General features: G+C 39.4%; 1 protein-coding gene across 1 annotated transcript in view; it reads left to right on the plus strand.

Moving 5' to 3' along the window:
• Nucleotides 1–4,146: 4,146 nt before the first annotated feature.
• Nucleotides 4,147–17,215, plus strand: part of LOC134531430 (uncharacterized) — a 112,886-nt gene continuing 99,817 nt past the window's right edge. The window contains exon 1 of the mRNA XM_063367132.1: nucleotides 4,147–4,317. Within this exon, the coding sequence (XP_063223202.1) occupies nucleotides 4,172–4,317 (146 nt within the window). The 5' untranslated portion in view covers nucleotides 4,147–4,171. The remainder of the gene's footprint in view (nucleotides 4,318–17,215) is intronic.

Genomic DNA, 17,215 nt, shown 5'->3' on the forward strand with positions numbered 1-17,215 from the left:
AATTCTGAATATATTTAAACAAATTGAAATCATACATGTTACATATGGAAAATATACTTCATGAAATAAAAATAAAAATTAAATCCTTTGGCTTCTCGGGTCCAGAATACTTGAAATGATAAAACAATTTGAGTAAGTAATTTGTTTATAAATATTATATGATCAGTATATAAATAGAGTACCTATTCACAAAACCAGCCAACATGCAAGAAATCTAGAAGTTACCAGAGTTACTCTAAAATCAAACCTAAGCATAAAGACATAAAAATGTGTATATCTTCCAGACTTTTGAAGGCGTAGTTATAACATGATAAATGACGTTAAAGATGCTCCTTAAAGATAGCGGTTTTAACCTAAACGAAGGTGAAAGAAGTCGTCCTACTTGAAGCTCCCACGCATGTTTGAGACCCAGGATCAAGGTAGTGTGATAAGGGTGAAACCGAAATTTTGCTCATGGCAAATATTTTATCAAAACAATTTTTATCGTAGCACAAACAAACATAAACATTCATTCTCATCGACGAATCTTGCTACAATAATTTCCAGAAATAAAACTGCCAGATCACTGCTGGAAGTTCCTTCCATGGTGCACGTCGCAAGCATGCTGTCTCCATCTGGCACGTAGAGGTGGCGAGGCAATTGTTACGCTGTCGGGAACAGAAGGGGGAAGGATATATATATATATATATATATATATATATATATATATATATATATATATATATATATCCTCCCCTCACTAAAATCCTAAAAAAAAAAAAAAATCTATCACTCCCACAAACAAAAGGGGAAATAATTTGAAAGCAAACAACGGGAAAAGTAGTTCTATCCCCTCACCCCGAAAATATTCTGCCTACCCTTTTGCTTACCGCCTCCTTGATCATGCCCGAAACATAATTCCAGTTAGGCGGGCTCCCTTCATATGTGGTTAAAATTCAGTGTTGTGTTTTTGTGCGATCAGATATTTATTTATAAATTAGAATTATACCAATATACTCAGAAAAAATGTAGTAGGTAACTTTAACCATTGAATATATTGTTACGAACGTGAGTAAGGCCGGGAAACGTGCAGGTGCAGAGTTGGCTGGCGGCTGCCGCAACAAGATATGCGCCGCGCGCGCCTGGAAGATAACAAGGATTGTCGGCGACAATTTGTCGCTTTCCCCGCTCCTTCCCACCCCTCCCCACGCGGAGCCCTGCCTTTGACAAGTAACTGAAACCTGACAGCTGCGGAGTTACGCGAGCCGCCGGCACGTATTTCGAGAGATTTCTGCCGTCGTGTCGGCGCGGAATGACGCGACTGGCCCCGGCCGCGCACGTGAGTTCCAGAAATGGCGGCTGATATATAAAAAGAGGACGTCGGCCTCAGGAGGGAGAGTCAGTTCAGAGTTCAGGCGGGAGCCTTCCCGCGGCGGAGCTTCCGGGGCGATAGTGCCGCGGGTGCGGCAGAGTGGCGATGTCCTTGGACGAAGATTCCAGGGAGTGAGTGAGTGGAGTCGGGAGTTTTCCCTCGGTGGATTTCCCGGGCGATAGTGATAGTGTCGCGAGCGCGGCGGAGTCCCAAGCGAAGTTCCGAGCAAGGCGTCGAGCGGATCATCGGCGAAGGCAAATGCGTCGGCGGCGGCGGAGTGCGGTGACGGAGTCCCGCGGCGAGAGTTGCGCCAGAGGTGCAGCCCAGCGAGGTGTGTGGATTGTAAAAACGAGTGGCTAGGGAAGCAACATTATTTTTAAGTGCAATCAATTATTTGCCATTTTATAAGATTAATTGTAAGTGACATAAGTAGTGGCAATAAATAAAACTGTTTTGTGATAAAATCTTTAATTGGGCTATCCTTTACGAACCCGCGGTAAATCGCAACAATATATAATTATTCAATGCTTTAACTTAAGAAATTATTTTTTTCGAATTATTACTTACACATCTTCCCAAATGCATCCGCATAGGAAAGTTATGGCGTCGCGACAGCAATACATCGCGATATTACGAACTTACCGTTTTTACCAGCGCGACAACCAAACATAAACGATTGTACAGCAAATATTGCTTGCTGTCGCATACGCACCAAATATACGACAGCCATTAAAGCTTGCAGGTTTTTAAATAGATATATTTGAGAAAGTAATGTGTCTGGTTCAAATCTACAATTCAACTGTAAAAAATCACTGCGTAAATACGTTTCAGAGATTTCACTGATAAAAGTAGTAAACAAAATTTTTAAAATAGAAGGAGAATATCAAAATTACCAAGTCACCAGTTTAACAACATTTGAAAACAAAATTCTGACATGCCGCGCCCACGAACCCGCGATGCGATGGAAATAGAAAATATTTTTAATCGGGCATTCTGTCGCATCCGCAATTTTTGTCGCGCTAACGACATATGTGTCGAACGTGATTGGTCAGATCTCATGTCTTTTCCGCCGTCGCGCTACTGCGATCCCAGCATAAGGGCGCAAGTCCCGTTCCAGATGATTTTATTTTTACTTTTAACACAATTAAAGTTGTATAATGTTTTATTGGCCAAACTTATATATATTACCGTTTGCATAATTAGCTAGTAAAGTTGGATTTTTAACGTTTTGGTACAGCATGAATAAGGAGAACCAAATGTTGCTAGTGGCTACTGCGTGGTATACTTAGTTTAAAAATTTTCCAGAAAATTTTATTTAGTTTCATTTCGTTTTATTTATCCTTTTAAAAATATAAAAATTCTCATGATTTTAAAAGGGCCAAGTAAAATTAAATAATTTTTCTGAAGGAAATGAAACCAAATCTCATAGCAGCCAGTAAAACTGAATTAAAACCTAAAAAAGTTCCACTTTTAGATTCAATTTCATTCTCTTTACCCTAACGTTTCCCCTCATGCGAACGGAATTTTCGTAACGCTCGAAAATTGTAGCCTCCTCAGCATAGGCGTGCCTACAGGGGGGGCCAGGTGGGCCATGCCCCCCCCCCCCCCTAATGTAATCACTCAGGTCGGCATTTTCTAATGCTTTCGTTAATATTCGTATATTCCTGGCACTGTGACACTCAAACTGTTTTTCAGTGTTGCAGCGTGCTAATTAACAACATTTTTAAACATTTTATCGTTCTGGCAATACAGCCGCCTTAGTTTATTTAAAACACGAGGTCCCTTAAAATGGCCAAGAAAAAAAATATTTTAAGAGGTTTGTTTATGTTATGTTGTCTGAATTGCTGTGTTTGCATTCACTAAAAAGTACATTTCAAGGTAGATCTGGACCAAGCTATTGGAAAATTCGAGGGGGAAATATGTGTAAGTGCCCTTTAAAGATTGTCTATGGAAAAAAACATATTTTCAAGATTGTTAAAATTATACGGATATAAATATTAACTAGTAAACATATCTCGTTGATACTGCACAAAAATATAAACACGACAATGAGTGAATTTATTTAGGCTATTTAACATTCTAAATTCAGCTTCTGATTTAAAAATTTAGCAGCCCCCCCCCCCCCCTCCCCTCTAAAGGAAATGTCTGGGCACGCCTATGCTCCTCAGCAAAGAAGTTTCACTTAAAATAAAAGGTTTGAAACGGGACATACATCTATGACTGTAACAATCTTAACCGCATGCTCCTTAATGGCCGGCAACCCGCACGTACGCGTGGCCGGAGAGCGCCCGCGGCGCCATCAGTGGACGAGGCTCGGAACTACGCGGGCGCGCGGGACCGCGCATGCGCTGTGGTCGTCCCGCTGACCCACCTGCAGACCCTCAGCACCATCAGTGGGCGAGGCTCGGAACTACGTGGGTGCGCGAGACCGCGCATGCGCCGTGTTCGGCCCGCGGCTCATCTAGCGGACCCGGCGCCGCCGCCATGCAGGCCCTCAGCGCCATCTGTGGGCGAGGCTCGGAACTACGTGGGCGCGCGGGACCGCGCATGCGCCGTGGTCGCCCCGCCGACCCACCTGCAGACCCTCAGCGCCATCAGTGGGCGAGGCTCGGAACTACGTGGGCGCGCGGGACCGCGCATGCGCCGTGGTCGTCCCGCCGTCCTACCTGCAGACCCTCAGCGCCATCAGTGGGCGAGGCTCGGAACTACGTGGGCGCGCGGGACCGCGCATGCGCCGTGGTCGCCCCGCCGACCCACCTGCAGACCCTCAGCGCTATCAGTGGGCGAGGCTCGGAACTACGTGGGCGCGAGAGACCGCGCATGCGCCGTGGTCGCCCCGCCGACCCGCCGGCGCGCAGGCGGGCGGGCGGTCCAGCACTTGACCGCCAGCATCCCGGGGACCCGGCGCCGCCGCCATGCAGGCTCGCAGCGACCCGGCGATCTAACAGGTTGCCGCCAGCCCGCAGGTGCGTCTCCTTCCCAGATACCCCGAGTTCGCGCCAGGTAGTACCTTAGTGCCTACTGTAAGGGACGTATCCAGGGGGTTCGGATTAAAAAAAAAACAACACAAGTTAAGACATAACATTAAAATTATAGCAACTTATCTACAAAAGTTTACAGCGAGATTATTTTGGAAGATTATTATAATAATCAGTGGGTTTCAATAATGTATTTCGTCCCCATCATAGCCCGCCATACCTCATACACAGAAGCTGCAGGAATTGCATTTTTAAGTAGTCTATATTTAATGCCATGCGTGTTTCATGTATTTAACCACATAAATGTATATATGTATTTATGACTTGTTTTAACCAAAACATAAAATATTATGTTCCATTTTCTTTTTCTCAAACATAATCTTTACTTTAAAAAAATCTTTTGTGCAAATATTTGAGTTCTAGATGTCTAATATTCCCTGAGATTTCAGTGTGAAAATATATTTTCTTTTTAAATTCAATTATAGAGAAAACTTACTCATAAAAATGATATAATAGTTCTACTGGACCTCCTTGACAAAATCCTGGCTACGGCTCTGCTGCTTTCCATCCTCTTATTGCACAAATAAATTTTTGTAGCTGATGTGAAGTGTGGTCGTATACTGTAAATATCTGTGTGCTCGCGGCGAAAGACCCAGTAAACCAACACCTGATGCTGTGAGGGGTACACGTATATTAGCCGGTTGACGGTGCACAGGCTTGCTATTTGCTAGATGGTTGTACTTACTGAGCTTCTAACGACACGTTTGCTCTCGAGATGCAATAATTATTCCTTAGTGATAGTTCCTAGTTTAGTACATTTACTGTGGCCACTCTTATGTTTTAATCTGCACAGTACGTCCAAAATGCATATTAAATGTACACCAAAATTTTCAAATATAGGTATGATAAAGAAAACAAATTTACAGGTTGCGTATATATTCCTCGCGGTGCATTTCAAAAAGTCTTTATTTTCTGTAAGTAAAAAAAAACAAGTGTTTTGTTCAAATGAAATAAACCTAACATTAAATGAACGATAGTATTATATTACGTGATTTGTGTATTAACATTTTTGTTTAACTTCACACATATGCACATGTACCCTGTCTGAAGACGATTATGTGGCTGGGCGTCTAACGGAACAAAAAGCGTTAGGAGAAAAATATTAGTTTAAAAAACTGCCCAATAGCTCTTATAGAAGCAGCCAGGCTGGGCAAGCGAACAACATTCGAGCTCCATTTAACCACTGCTCAAGATTTCTAAAGGCTGTCTGATTAAAATAACATGTAACAGCCGTTACTTGTACCTACACGCACGCACACACACACACACACACACACACACACGTGTGCGTGTATATATACACACGTATATATATATATATAATTATATATAGGTACATAACTTTGTTCTTGAGTATTTTTAGACTGTTGTGTAAATGCCAAAGACTTTTTTTTTGGCATAGAAAATTTGGCACGCAATGTTATAAGTAGGTACCCAAGACTTTCATCTTTGTCATTCCAGTATCACCGGTAAAACCCTGAAAGAGTCACATTACCTGCTAAATGACTTCACGCCAGTTTATCGCCGCGCGCGTAGGGGCGACGAGGCGTGTGTTGCGGGAGCCGGTGTCGTCCTTATAGTCCCCGGGCTTCTAGACTCTGCGTGCCCACTCAACCAGGGCGTCTTGTTACGAATAGCATTTAAGAAACATTTTAAGAATGGATGTGGTTAAAACACATTTTTCCTCAATATTTAGACTATGTAGGAAAATTCTAGATAGCGTTGCCGTTTGGATTGCCACAGAGGCGTGTTTCCGATGGAGACTGTGAACAAGAGATGCATATTTAGCCCGTGGCGGTAACGAGTCATCTGGAAACACGTATTACACGTTATCTTTACGATTTTAAAATAATGACCTTGTTCCGGAATGAACAAGTAAATTGGACTCTACAACTGGATTGTGTAGCCAACAGTTTATTTGGTTTGCATTGTTTAGTTATGCACCTGCAAAAATACTTCAGAAATCCAACCGTTCGATATGTTTCGTTAGTTTCATTAATATTATTAAAGCCATTTTCTACTTTTTTTGTAGATTAAAATAAAGCAATATATTTGCCCAGTGTTCAAAGGCCAATAAAAGCTCGAGTTTGTTATATCGATAGTGTGTATCGAGAAAAAAATTGGTCTGTCGTTAAATTTAGAGGATGACGAAATTTTATTTATAATTGAATTGTATTTGAGGTTCACGCCTCGACGACAGCGATGACATAAGAGTCGGCAAAGTTACACTAGACAAAACAGGATAGTGGTGCAGGATCAGTCCTAGCCCACTGTCAGGAAGGACAGGTCGGCCGTCACGCGAGTTGGGTGTGTTAGCGCTGCAGAGCCTCACTGCGTGGCGAGCTGAGAGTTACCTGGTCGGCGCGATTACACCAGACGCATCTGGTGGCAGGCCAGTGTAAGCTCTACCTGTGTGGCCTGCCGTCACCCACGCCACAGAACAGGCAATAGCCCAGTAAATGAAGGCCAAAAATCGCCTGTTGTCGCAACTAATTCCGGGAAAGCTGAATTTTTGTCAGATGTTAGACCCTTATAAGACACGTATTTTCTCAAAAGTCCTCGCCTCTCCCCCTTGTGTTCCCCCCCCCCCTCCTCCTCTTGTTAGTTCTAAAATGTTGACCTTTACAGAATCGCTTGTGAATACGTAAATAATTGTGTAAAGTAGTAAGTATCTAACGTATTTTGTTCTCAAAAATCTGGTTTTTAATTTTGTTTCTGACAATATTTTCTTTGATGTTGATAGTTAAGGTGTTATAAAATCACAAACATAAAAAAACGGGGTTTTAATGTCAAAATGCGCAGTTCTCGTTCTGGATATTTTTAAATATTGGAAATACACAAAACATCTTCACGTAAATTTTGTAGCACACACTTCCAGCTTTAAAATGATGTATAGTTTATATCGGGGAATTCATTGGTTACTGCTGGGGAGGGGGGATAGTGAGCGCATGCGTATGGCTAGCACGCTCCGACCTGCTACATTCATCTACCCGGCTTCCCTACAATCTACTCTTATCATGAGATTGTTATTTTTAATATTCCTCTGTTACATGCAGGATTTAAAACTATAAAATTTAAATAGAAACCTAAATGTAATAGTAGGCTAATTATTAATATATCGATGTATTCATTCGCAATACAAAATGGAATCAAAAATAATTGTTCGGTTGGTGTTTATTTTTACATATTACGGGCGGAAGGAACGAGAGCTCTCCGATTAAACACTTTGGCCTGCGTCATAGTCTCGGCTCGATTTCTGTTGACGAAAATCTGGGAGTTCCTGCTTGGTTTCTAACCCGAATCGCCTTTGACAAAGGCAAGAACTGGATCACTGCAACCCCGTTTCGAAATTATTTAGATAATGGTAAATTTGCCATAAAACGTATGAGGGTCAAGTGGCTTTTAGGGTTAATATGTTTGAGCCTTGGCAGCAAGAACTGGGTTAATTGGCAGGCACACCACGTATGCATATTCTTATTGCATCTCGTTTATTAAGTCTTCGCGATGACGGAGCAGGAGTGAGCTACACGTTCTTGTTTTATCTCGGCAATAGCGTGAAGAGTGGTTTAGTGGTTAGGGTCGAGGCGGGCGGGCTGCAGGGCAGCTATGAAAAAAAATGAAGGGACAGTCTTTCGGAAAACTGAAATTACATAGGAAGGATATGGTACTGACTCAATCTAGTCACAAATCTGTGGCTGTTCGATCAAAGTGAGTGACTGTGAATCCTCAACAGTTATTCAATAGAATACTCTGTTTGTGTGATGGTTCGACTAGATTAAATGTTTACCTTTCGTACGAACTGGCTTCACGACCACCATCCTTATTCGATGATGTTTCTTTACTTAAAGGAGCTAAGTCATCATTCCTGAAGGTATTTTCTGAGGGCATTACTGATGAAATTAAACCCCAACAAGATACAGGTACTGTTATAGTTATTCATGGAGGCTTTCTCCTCCATAGTGTAACGTGGCCAATTGAAGATATTTTTGGAGAAATAATTGAAAATTACTACACATATATCGTCACAAAATATGTAATGAACTCAACTGTTGTTTTTGATGGGTACCTTCAGAGCCAACAACTAAGGGAGAAGAACAGTCAGAAGATCTGCTAAAAACTCATCATGTAACATAGAATTTGAGATAAATTTAAAATGTATCACGAAAAAGGAAGCTTTTCTATCTAATACGAATAACAAAAAAAAAATTAATTATGAAACTATCTGAAGCATTAAATAGAATGGGAATAATTTCATTCATAGCCGAGGGAGATGCTGACTTAGACATCGTAAAAACAGGAATTGAACATCTCAATAAATTCAATGTAGTCATAGTTGTGGTATCAGACACAGATCTTTTGGTACTGCTTGTAGCACTTGCGCCTGAAAATAACTCTGTATTCTTTCTAAAAGAAATCTGTGGCAAAAATCCTTCCGTTGTTTATTATGACATACAAACATTAGTAAATGTGCACAAGATCATCAGAAAACTTATTTTATTTGCATATGCAATTAGAGGCTGTGACACCACCTCGTAATTTTTTTTTTTGGGAAAGACAAAATCTGTTGATGTGATCAAAGTTGTACCACAAGCCAAACTTCAAGCAGAGTTATTTTTGGAAAAATACGTATCTCGCGATGAATTACTCGAAAAGGGAGAGACGTTCATACTTGAAATGTACAGGCTTAGGAGATATTCTAATCTGAATGAAGCTCGCTACTACAAATTTACATACATGACAAGTAAATCTGCTTTAAAATCTAACTTTGATTTATCAAAATTGCCCCCCACATCAGAAGCAGCTCACCGACATTGATTACGAGTTTACCTCCAGGTGCAATATTGGATGGGCAATAAACTTCCACCTAAAGATTGGGGTTGGAGGCATGAATATGCAAAGGAAAATTGCAGGAAAATAAAGTTTTAAAACCTGTTCCCAGTACCAAAGCCTTTGCCCCTGATGACCTTCTTTGTCTTGTTTCCTGCAGCTGTAATACTTCATGCGGTAACAATTGCAATTACAGAAAATCCGGTCTAAGCTGTTCTGCTGTGTGGAAACTGTAATGGATTATCATGCCTTAACTCTCCAAATTTCGACGAAGAAATTGAACTTCCTTCAGACGACTAGTGTTATAGTAAAGTTTGTAAATGCCAATGACTGATGCAGATGAAGGTCAACATGTATTGATTAAGGACAATTCGTTAAAAATTAAGGATACATTACTTTTATATTAGAGGCCGGTGAGTGGTCTGTGATGCTGTAATCTAAACGGCAATTTAATATTTAAAACATTTTTTACTTGTTTAAAGTTATTCATAATCATGACAGCTACCGGTTTTAGCCAGTCCGGGACACGGCGGGTCCATAGGTGGTGGATAATGGAAGGCCCTTAATTGGGTAGGGGTATCTTTCCCCCCGAACCAAATCTGGCTATGCGTATTTAAGTAAAGAATTTATGTACACAGAATTTCTTTAAGTATTTGCTAATAAATATTATTTATATATATTATTAACACAAAGGGCAAAAAAGAAAAATGTATGTTAGTTGTTTTATGAATTATTTGATATAAACATGAATACTAGATGTATTATTCTTCAAATAATTATGAAGGCTACACGAACGGACTACAAATACAAAAGGATGCACATAGTAGGTCGGTGCACGCTAGACATACGCATGCGCTCACTTCCCCCCCTACCCAGCAGTAACCAATAAATTCCCCGATATAAACTATACATAATTTTAAAGCTGAAAGTGTGTGCTACAAAATTTACTTGAAAATATTTTGTGTATTTCTAATATTTAAAAACATCCAGAACGAGAACTGCGCATTTTGACATTAAAAACACGTTTGTTTATGTATGTGATTTTATAACACCTTAACTATCAACATTAAAGAAAATATTGTCAGAGACAAAATTAAAAACTAGATTTTTGAGAACAAATACGCTAGATATTTACTACTTTACACAATTATTTACGTATTTACAAGCGATTCTGTAAAGGTCAACATTTTAGAACAAACGAGAGGGGTGGGGGGGGGGGGGGGGAAGCACCAGGGGGAGAGGCAGGAATTTTGAGAAAATACGTGTCTTATAAGGGTCTAACATCTGACAAAAATTCAGCTTTCCCGGAATTAGTTGCGACAAAAAACCTTGGGCTACAAGGACTGAAGCGACGGGGAATGTCGGTCTCTTTGATTTCAGCTAACTCGCTCTCTGATTGGACATTGGCACATCCCCCCGCTGACAAAATGGCCGCCACCAGTTCTCTACATCCCGCCAAACGACGCTTCTGTCCTTACATGCTGTGCGCCCACACTGAGCGCATTAAAGCCCTGTCTGCAATAACTGCTCTAACGTTATGTAAAAACTTCAACACACGGAAACAAATAGCACCATCTCCAACAGCATTTGGCGTTGCGTAAAAGACAATACACTAACCGCAACCACGTTTAGGGGCCCGCCTAATCAGGATAGTAAAGTGGAATGATAAGTGCGACGTTCGCCGGTGCTTCTAGCTCGATATCGACTCTAAGAGCAAAGCTGTTGACTGGTGGGCGGTCTTCTCGTCGTGCATAGGGCAAGTATGATATTTTGAGCGTAAACAATAACATAGTATGGCGGAGAAATTAAGCTAAAGGTGTCATGAAAGGCCTTTGAGTGATTTCATGTGATTTCAAGAATCTGTACCAAGTGTTTCATGTCTAAATTTTATTGTCAAAACACTCGTTTTAGCTCTCTTTTCACTCTTTTAAAAATACAGTTTTTAAATTGAAACACTCATCCACCCTCGGTGTATTCCTAAATGCATTCCGTAGGCTGATAGCTTATCAGTTTCAAAGTCACTGTACTGCAGCTCTGCACACAGTGTGTGTGTGCTCAGGCAGCCTCAAAGCTGACCAACATATGTTCGTTTAGAGTTTCACCCAACCAGAATCCGTTACGCCAGCTACAACACATGTCATAAAAAATAGAAAAATATTTTTTTGAGAATATTTTATCCATAGTAAATAAATTTTTACAGACAGGATATTTATTTAAAATTTAACTGTACATTGTAAACTTTTTTCCTTTCGCATAAAATTAAAAAAAAAAAGTCCCCCGAAAAATGTGAGTAAATGTCTGTAGAATTATTTCCCATTTCCTTTGCAATCATCGGATTGGTTATACGTTTCACGTCGCTAACGTCCGTTGAGGCCTCGCTAGTTTAGCTACGTTCAGCGTTTACCGTACGAATTTAAGACGGGCCTTAAGGGGACGCCCGCCTCCGTAATCCTCCGCCCACCGTCAACCAATGAATTCCCGTCTCTCGCCAGCCCCGTTGCCGTGCGATTGATCCACGCGTGCCGCGGGGTTGGCACTCCTGAGGGGGCGGGTCAGGCCAGCTCCTGCCTCGCGGACACCTCAGCTGTCCGAGGCCACACTGCTGGGGCAGGTAGCTGCACTGTCACTTCTTTCATTCACACATTCACTGTATTCTTTATTCGATAATCGGATATTCGACTAAGTACAGGCTAAAAATTTAAAAAAAAAAATCACAAGAATAAATAAGATTTTAGTATTATTGCTGTCAAAGTAATTTTTTTAAAAGGAAAGTTTTAATAATTTAATCACAAATGATTCACAGAAAATCAATGTTATTTCAGCTAATCATTACATTCAAAATATTACATTTAATAATGTGATATTAGTATATAACTAAATTTTTTGGTGTACCATGAATATTTATGAGTACATGATGGATTCTAACCGTTTCTATCTGTTATCTTTGAATTTCACGTCTTAGCTTCCAAGTAAAAAGTGGCACCAAAAAGTTGGAAAGAAGGTCCATGTTAAATTTTGTCTTTATCAGGAGGTATGTCCTTATGACATGTGATCGTGCTGTGTTGGGTTAGAAAAACTCGATTTTGCATAAATTATTTATATTATCCGAAAATGATTCTCATACAAAAAAAACTTTTTTTAGTCTGGATCTAAAATGTATTTCATTTCTCATCGAACAAATAAACCTATTCGCATAACCAAAAATAATAGTAATTTCACACTGCTGCATTTCAAAATATTTCAACTGAATATTTACAAAACTGCGATAAAACACTGCATATATCTTTGGCATATATTTTCCTACAACATAATTACAGTATCACCGTTTTTTTCCCCTATAACTATTTACACGCTCCACTACGGTTTTGGTGAAGAACAGAGATGATGAAAAGCGCTTACCGAATGACCATCAAGATGTTCCGAGAAGATGCAGTCGGTTACAACGGGTAGTTCAGTCATCCAAGGAGTACGTGTGAAGAAAATTTTGAACAGGGAAGAAGATGGACGAAGCCAAATGACGATCGCAAAAACAAAACAAAAAAAAGTAATACAGTGTTAGAGTTAACGATAGATGCTACGAAATTGTGAGCTCTGTTGGAGCAAAAGACGTATAGTTTCACAAAAAAAAAAAAAAATGGTTTTATGAAGAACAATATTTTCACTGAATTACCTGGTAGCCAATCAAAAGTTTGTTGTTCGTATGCATTAAAATTTATGAAGACGAATTGGCAAAAATCTTTATAACTAAACAAAACTAACAGAATGTCCATCTCGGGATAGTTGGCACGTCGAAGAATGGATGTCCGCGTGAAAATGAAAACCCTATTTATGTGAACGGGAAACAGTTTATGAAGTCGTGAAACTTGTCTCGTGTTACCTGTAAAGCCGGAGTCACAATGCCACGACGAACACGACACGACAGGCCCGACGACCAGCAACAAGTAGGTTATATTTCTGATTTCTTCGTGTCGTGCCGTTCGACGGAAAGCAATACGGAAACCTTACAGAACTAAACTTAAAAAATTCTTACCTACTTGGTAAATATTTATTTTGAAGAACGAAATTTTGTTTTACGTCTGGGTACACGTTCATATTTGTAGCGTAAATTCACTGTTTAAAACGTTTATTTCCGATTTTTAGAAAATAATTAAAATTGAATTGGTTTATATCCCTTATCTACAAATCTGTACCTTGCTTCATTGCATATAAAATAATTTTTATCTCACTTTATATAATGGACAACTAAATGTTATATTGTTATGCATTTCAGATATCAATCTATAAGGCCTACGCTGTTTTTGGCGCATTTACTCTAATGGACGCATTTGGCTTGGAATGGTTTTCCGAGAGCCCTATTAGAGTTCGCCGTGTTAATGTTGTCGTGGTATTGTGACCCTACGCTATTAACTCTGTCGTACTGGAACGACGGTACGGCGCCTAATCGGATTTGTCGTGTCGTGCTGGTCGTGTCATTGTGACTCCAGCTCAAGGGATATCCTTTCCGCCCTTGCAGCGCTGGCGTGGGCTTTAGGTCCTCGTGTAGCGCTCAGTGCCTCAAAGTTGTTTCGACAGTAACGCCCCCCGACTGACGTCAACCACCGCGAGAGGAGCACGCAGATATCGAGCAGCTCGAAGAGAGATTGCCGAGTGCCGCGGGCGTGACTTGGCAGGGCTGCTCGCTACAGACGGCCGCTCCTAACCAATCATAACCCCTCCTCGCCGGGGACCCGGGGCTCCGATGGCCCTCGGCGGTTTTATCGTCGGCCGTAAAAGAGGCGAGGCAATGGTATTTTCATACCGAGGAGACCATAAAATATTATGACGGCGCCCTAGGTCCAAAGCCCTTCTGAAGCGACATCCCGAGGCAGCCGACCAGGTATTAGACGTTCCCATTATGCGCCTGGGCGGAAAATTGATATTTTATTTCAGGTGCTTCGCGGTGATCCAGCGAAATAAATATATTAGTTTTTCAGGCGCATATCGGCTTCTTGCTGTTTCTTTGCGACTTTATCATATTTCGATAAAACATTTCTTTATTTAAAAAAAATATAATTCTCAAACGTTTAACATCTTCATACGTAACATGCATTAAATAATAAGTTAGTTAAGTATGACTTGTAACGTCTCGTAGACAGCGAGCTCAAACCGGAAGAATTGTGCTATGAATCTGCCGTGGAGTTTGGTTGGAGTAACTTCGAGAAACTATTGGAAACCTGGATCAGGAAGGCCTTTCGGAGGTTCACGCAGGAGACATGCGAGTGTTGTGTTTCAACAACGTGCCGCCCTGCTGGGCTGGAACCGTTCTCGAAAACAATTTTTCCATTCTTTAAACCTAAAAAAAGTTTTATTTTGCAAACAAAAAACCTTCATTTATGCGTGTTGAAGATAGTTTTTATGTAAATAAGTTTTATTTATTTCTCAAGCATTGATCTTAAAACATAACTGCTTATTTACGCCACATAAGTTTTCTTCCATAAAGTCTGAGAGCTATTCTTGGTTGTGTTTTGGCCAGCTGAAAAGGCATAGTTGTAAACAATTTTACTTAGAAATTATTAGGGAATTGTGTGGGAGGATATAGTAATGAATCAAACAGATGGTGTGTAACAACACTAGTTATATGCCAAATCCCTTAGTATTATAGAATTTGTGTATTTACACATTTCAGTCTTGTTAAAAAGAAAACGTTTTAGTTGATTAGATGGTTAGATTTAAGGGGTAATATAATCCGTAATATGAATCAATAATTTAAATTTAAAATTCCATTTAGGAGCTATGTGAGCTTAATTTTAACATGTATAGTTAACATGTATGAAGGAACTCTAGTTGAGAAGGTGTAAAATAACTGCTTGCAGGATGAAGAAACCTAGCGAACGCGGCCACTGATAGGGCAAGGGAAGGGTTGAGCGAGTCCAGCGCTGTGACTGGTCGACGAGGTACGTGAATTGCTGAGTCAAGGTGCCTTCGAAACAATTGTATTCAATTGAAAATGTTATTGCGTACTTCAGTTTAGTAAGCGACAGGACCAGAAAAAAAAAGAGCACGGTGATTGACATATTCTGCCAATCTAATGAGTGATATTTAAGTAAAACACTGTTTGTTGGACATTGGTCATGCTAAAACGTCAGTGTTTTCCCGAGCAGTACAACGAGATCAAGTCACGTGAACGCAGACACAACCAGAGTCACCGAGAAAGGGTGACAGGCGGGTGGAGGGGAATTCTCGTTGGTCCTGACCAGGGGACGGTTCGGTTTAATTATATTATAGGTAGATTCCGAATACATATTACCTGTTGTAGCCGTTACCGTGGTGCGACTACCAGAAATATTTTCTATAGGTTTTTCGTTTCACGGTCCATAGACCCCATAACCACCGTCAACTCAAAACTTTATATTAAAATAATGACATATATTATACATAGAACATTTTTGGATCACGATAACTGCTGTGAATTTTCACCAATCACTTTCAAACTGATACATAAAATATAATCATGGAAAATCTCGGTCGAGATCGTTAATCGGCACTATCCGACCAAAAACAGAAAAAATTGCTATAGCTACCATCCGTTTGAACGTATTATAACTCGTAAGGGTAATACCAAAAAACTTTTGGCCACATAAAATTTTTGATACGACCAACCCATAACTTCAAGGAGTAGAGGACAAAAAAATTGATAACTTCTTCAGTAGGCACACTATAGAATCCGTTCAAATGATTTGTAAATGGTATAATTTTTATCTAAAACGTTTGTCTGAAACAATTTTGATAAAACAAACCAGTGCAGAATGGGATTAAAAATTAGGGTTAGAATGAAAATATATATATATAAATTCAGTACCATGAACACAATTAAATCCATTTTCACGTATTGTAAAACTATAAATTAATATCTACAACTTTCGTCTCAATTGATTTTTTATATGACCAACTATTACTGCAAGGGGTTAAAAATAACTCCCTTAATAATAACATTATTAAATCCATTCAAATTGTTTGTAAACCTTATTAAATATTTTCTAAAACTTTCACCAGAAATATTGTTTGATACAACTAACCAATGCTGAAAAGGGTGGATAAAGAGGGGTTGAAATACGAAAATAAATTCATAACTCCCTCAGTAAGTACACCATAAAATCCGTTCAATTTTTTTGTAAATCTTATAATTTTTATCTAAATATTTGTCTGAAACAATTCTTGAGAAATCAAACAATTATTGCAAGGGGTAATAAAAACCTGGGGTTGGAATAAGAAAATAAATAAAACTTTTCTATCATTTACGCTATCGAATCCATTCTTAATTGTCTCAACTTGCAAAATATTGTTAGAAACGTTTTTTTAAAATAATTTTTTATCTAGCCATTACTGCAAGAGGTGGAAATAACAAGGTTTAAAAGTGTACAATAAAATCCATTATAAGTTATTGTATAAATCCTATCTTTATCCTTTATCTAAAACTTTGGCTGAAACAATTATTAATGAAACTAATTATAAAAACAGGGATTTAATTTTTAAAAAAATCAGAACTTTCTTAGTATCAAGTTTGTTCGAATTTATTTTACACCATCGCTTAAACCTAGGCTCAAAGAAAATTTTTATAATATCACGTTATTAGTGCAAGGGATGAAAAATAGTTTTTGAACGTCAACAATATTGAATAATTACCTCAGTGGGCATAATATGTAATTCGTTCTAATATATTCAATGCTGGATGCATTCAGTTAAAAACATTCATATTTTCGCTGCATGGAAAGAGAAAATGTACATCGATCATTTTGTAACACTGGATAACATAAATATGTAATGTACATTAAGTTCTTAAAATATTTCAGAATTTTATAGAAGTTTCCAAAATATTTCTAGAAGAAATAGGTACTTCGAAATATACCTACGGCTGTAGGCTGTGTTCTTAAGGTATTTTTTCCCCATGCTGGAGTGTACCCCGATGGTAAAAAGAAAAGTCAGAAGACTAATGATAATATAATTTGTAGGAAACCTTTAG

Source organism: Bacillus rossius, chromosome 3, assembly GCF_032445375.1.
Source record: "Bacillus rossius redtenbacheri isolate Brsri chromosome 3, Brsri_v3, whole genome shotgun sequence".
NCBI lineage: Eukaryota > Metazoa > Arthropoda > Insecta > Phasmatodea > Bacillidae > Bacillus > Bacillus rossius.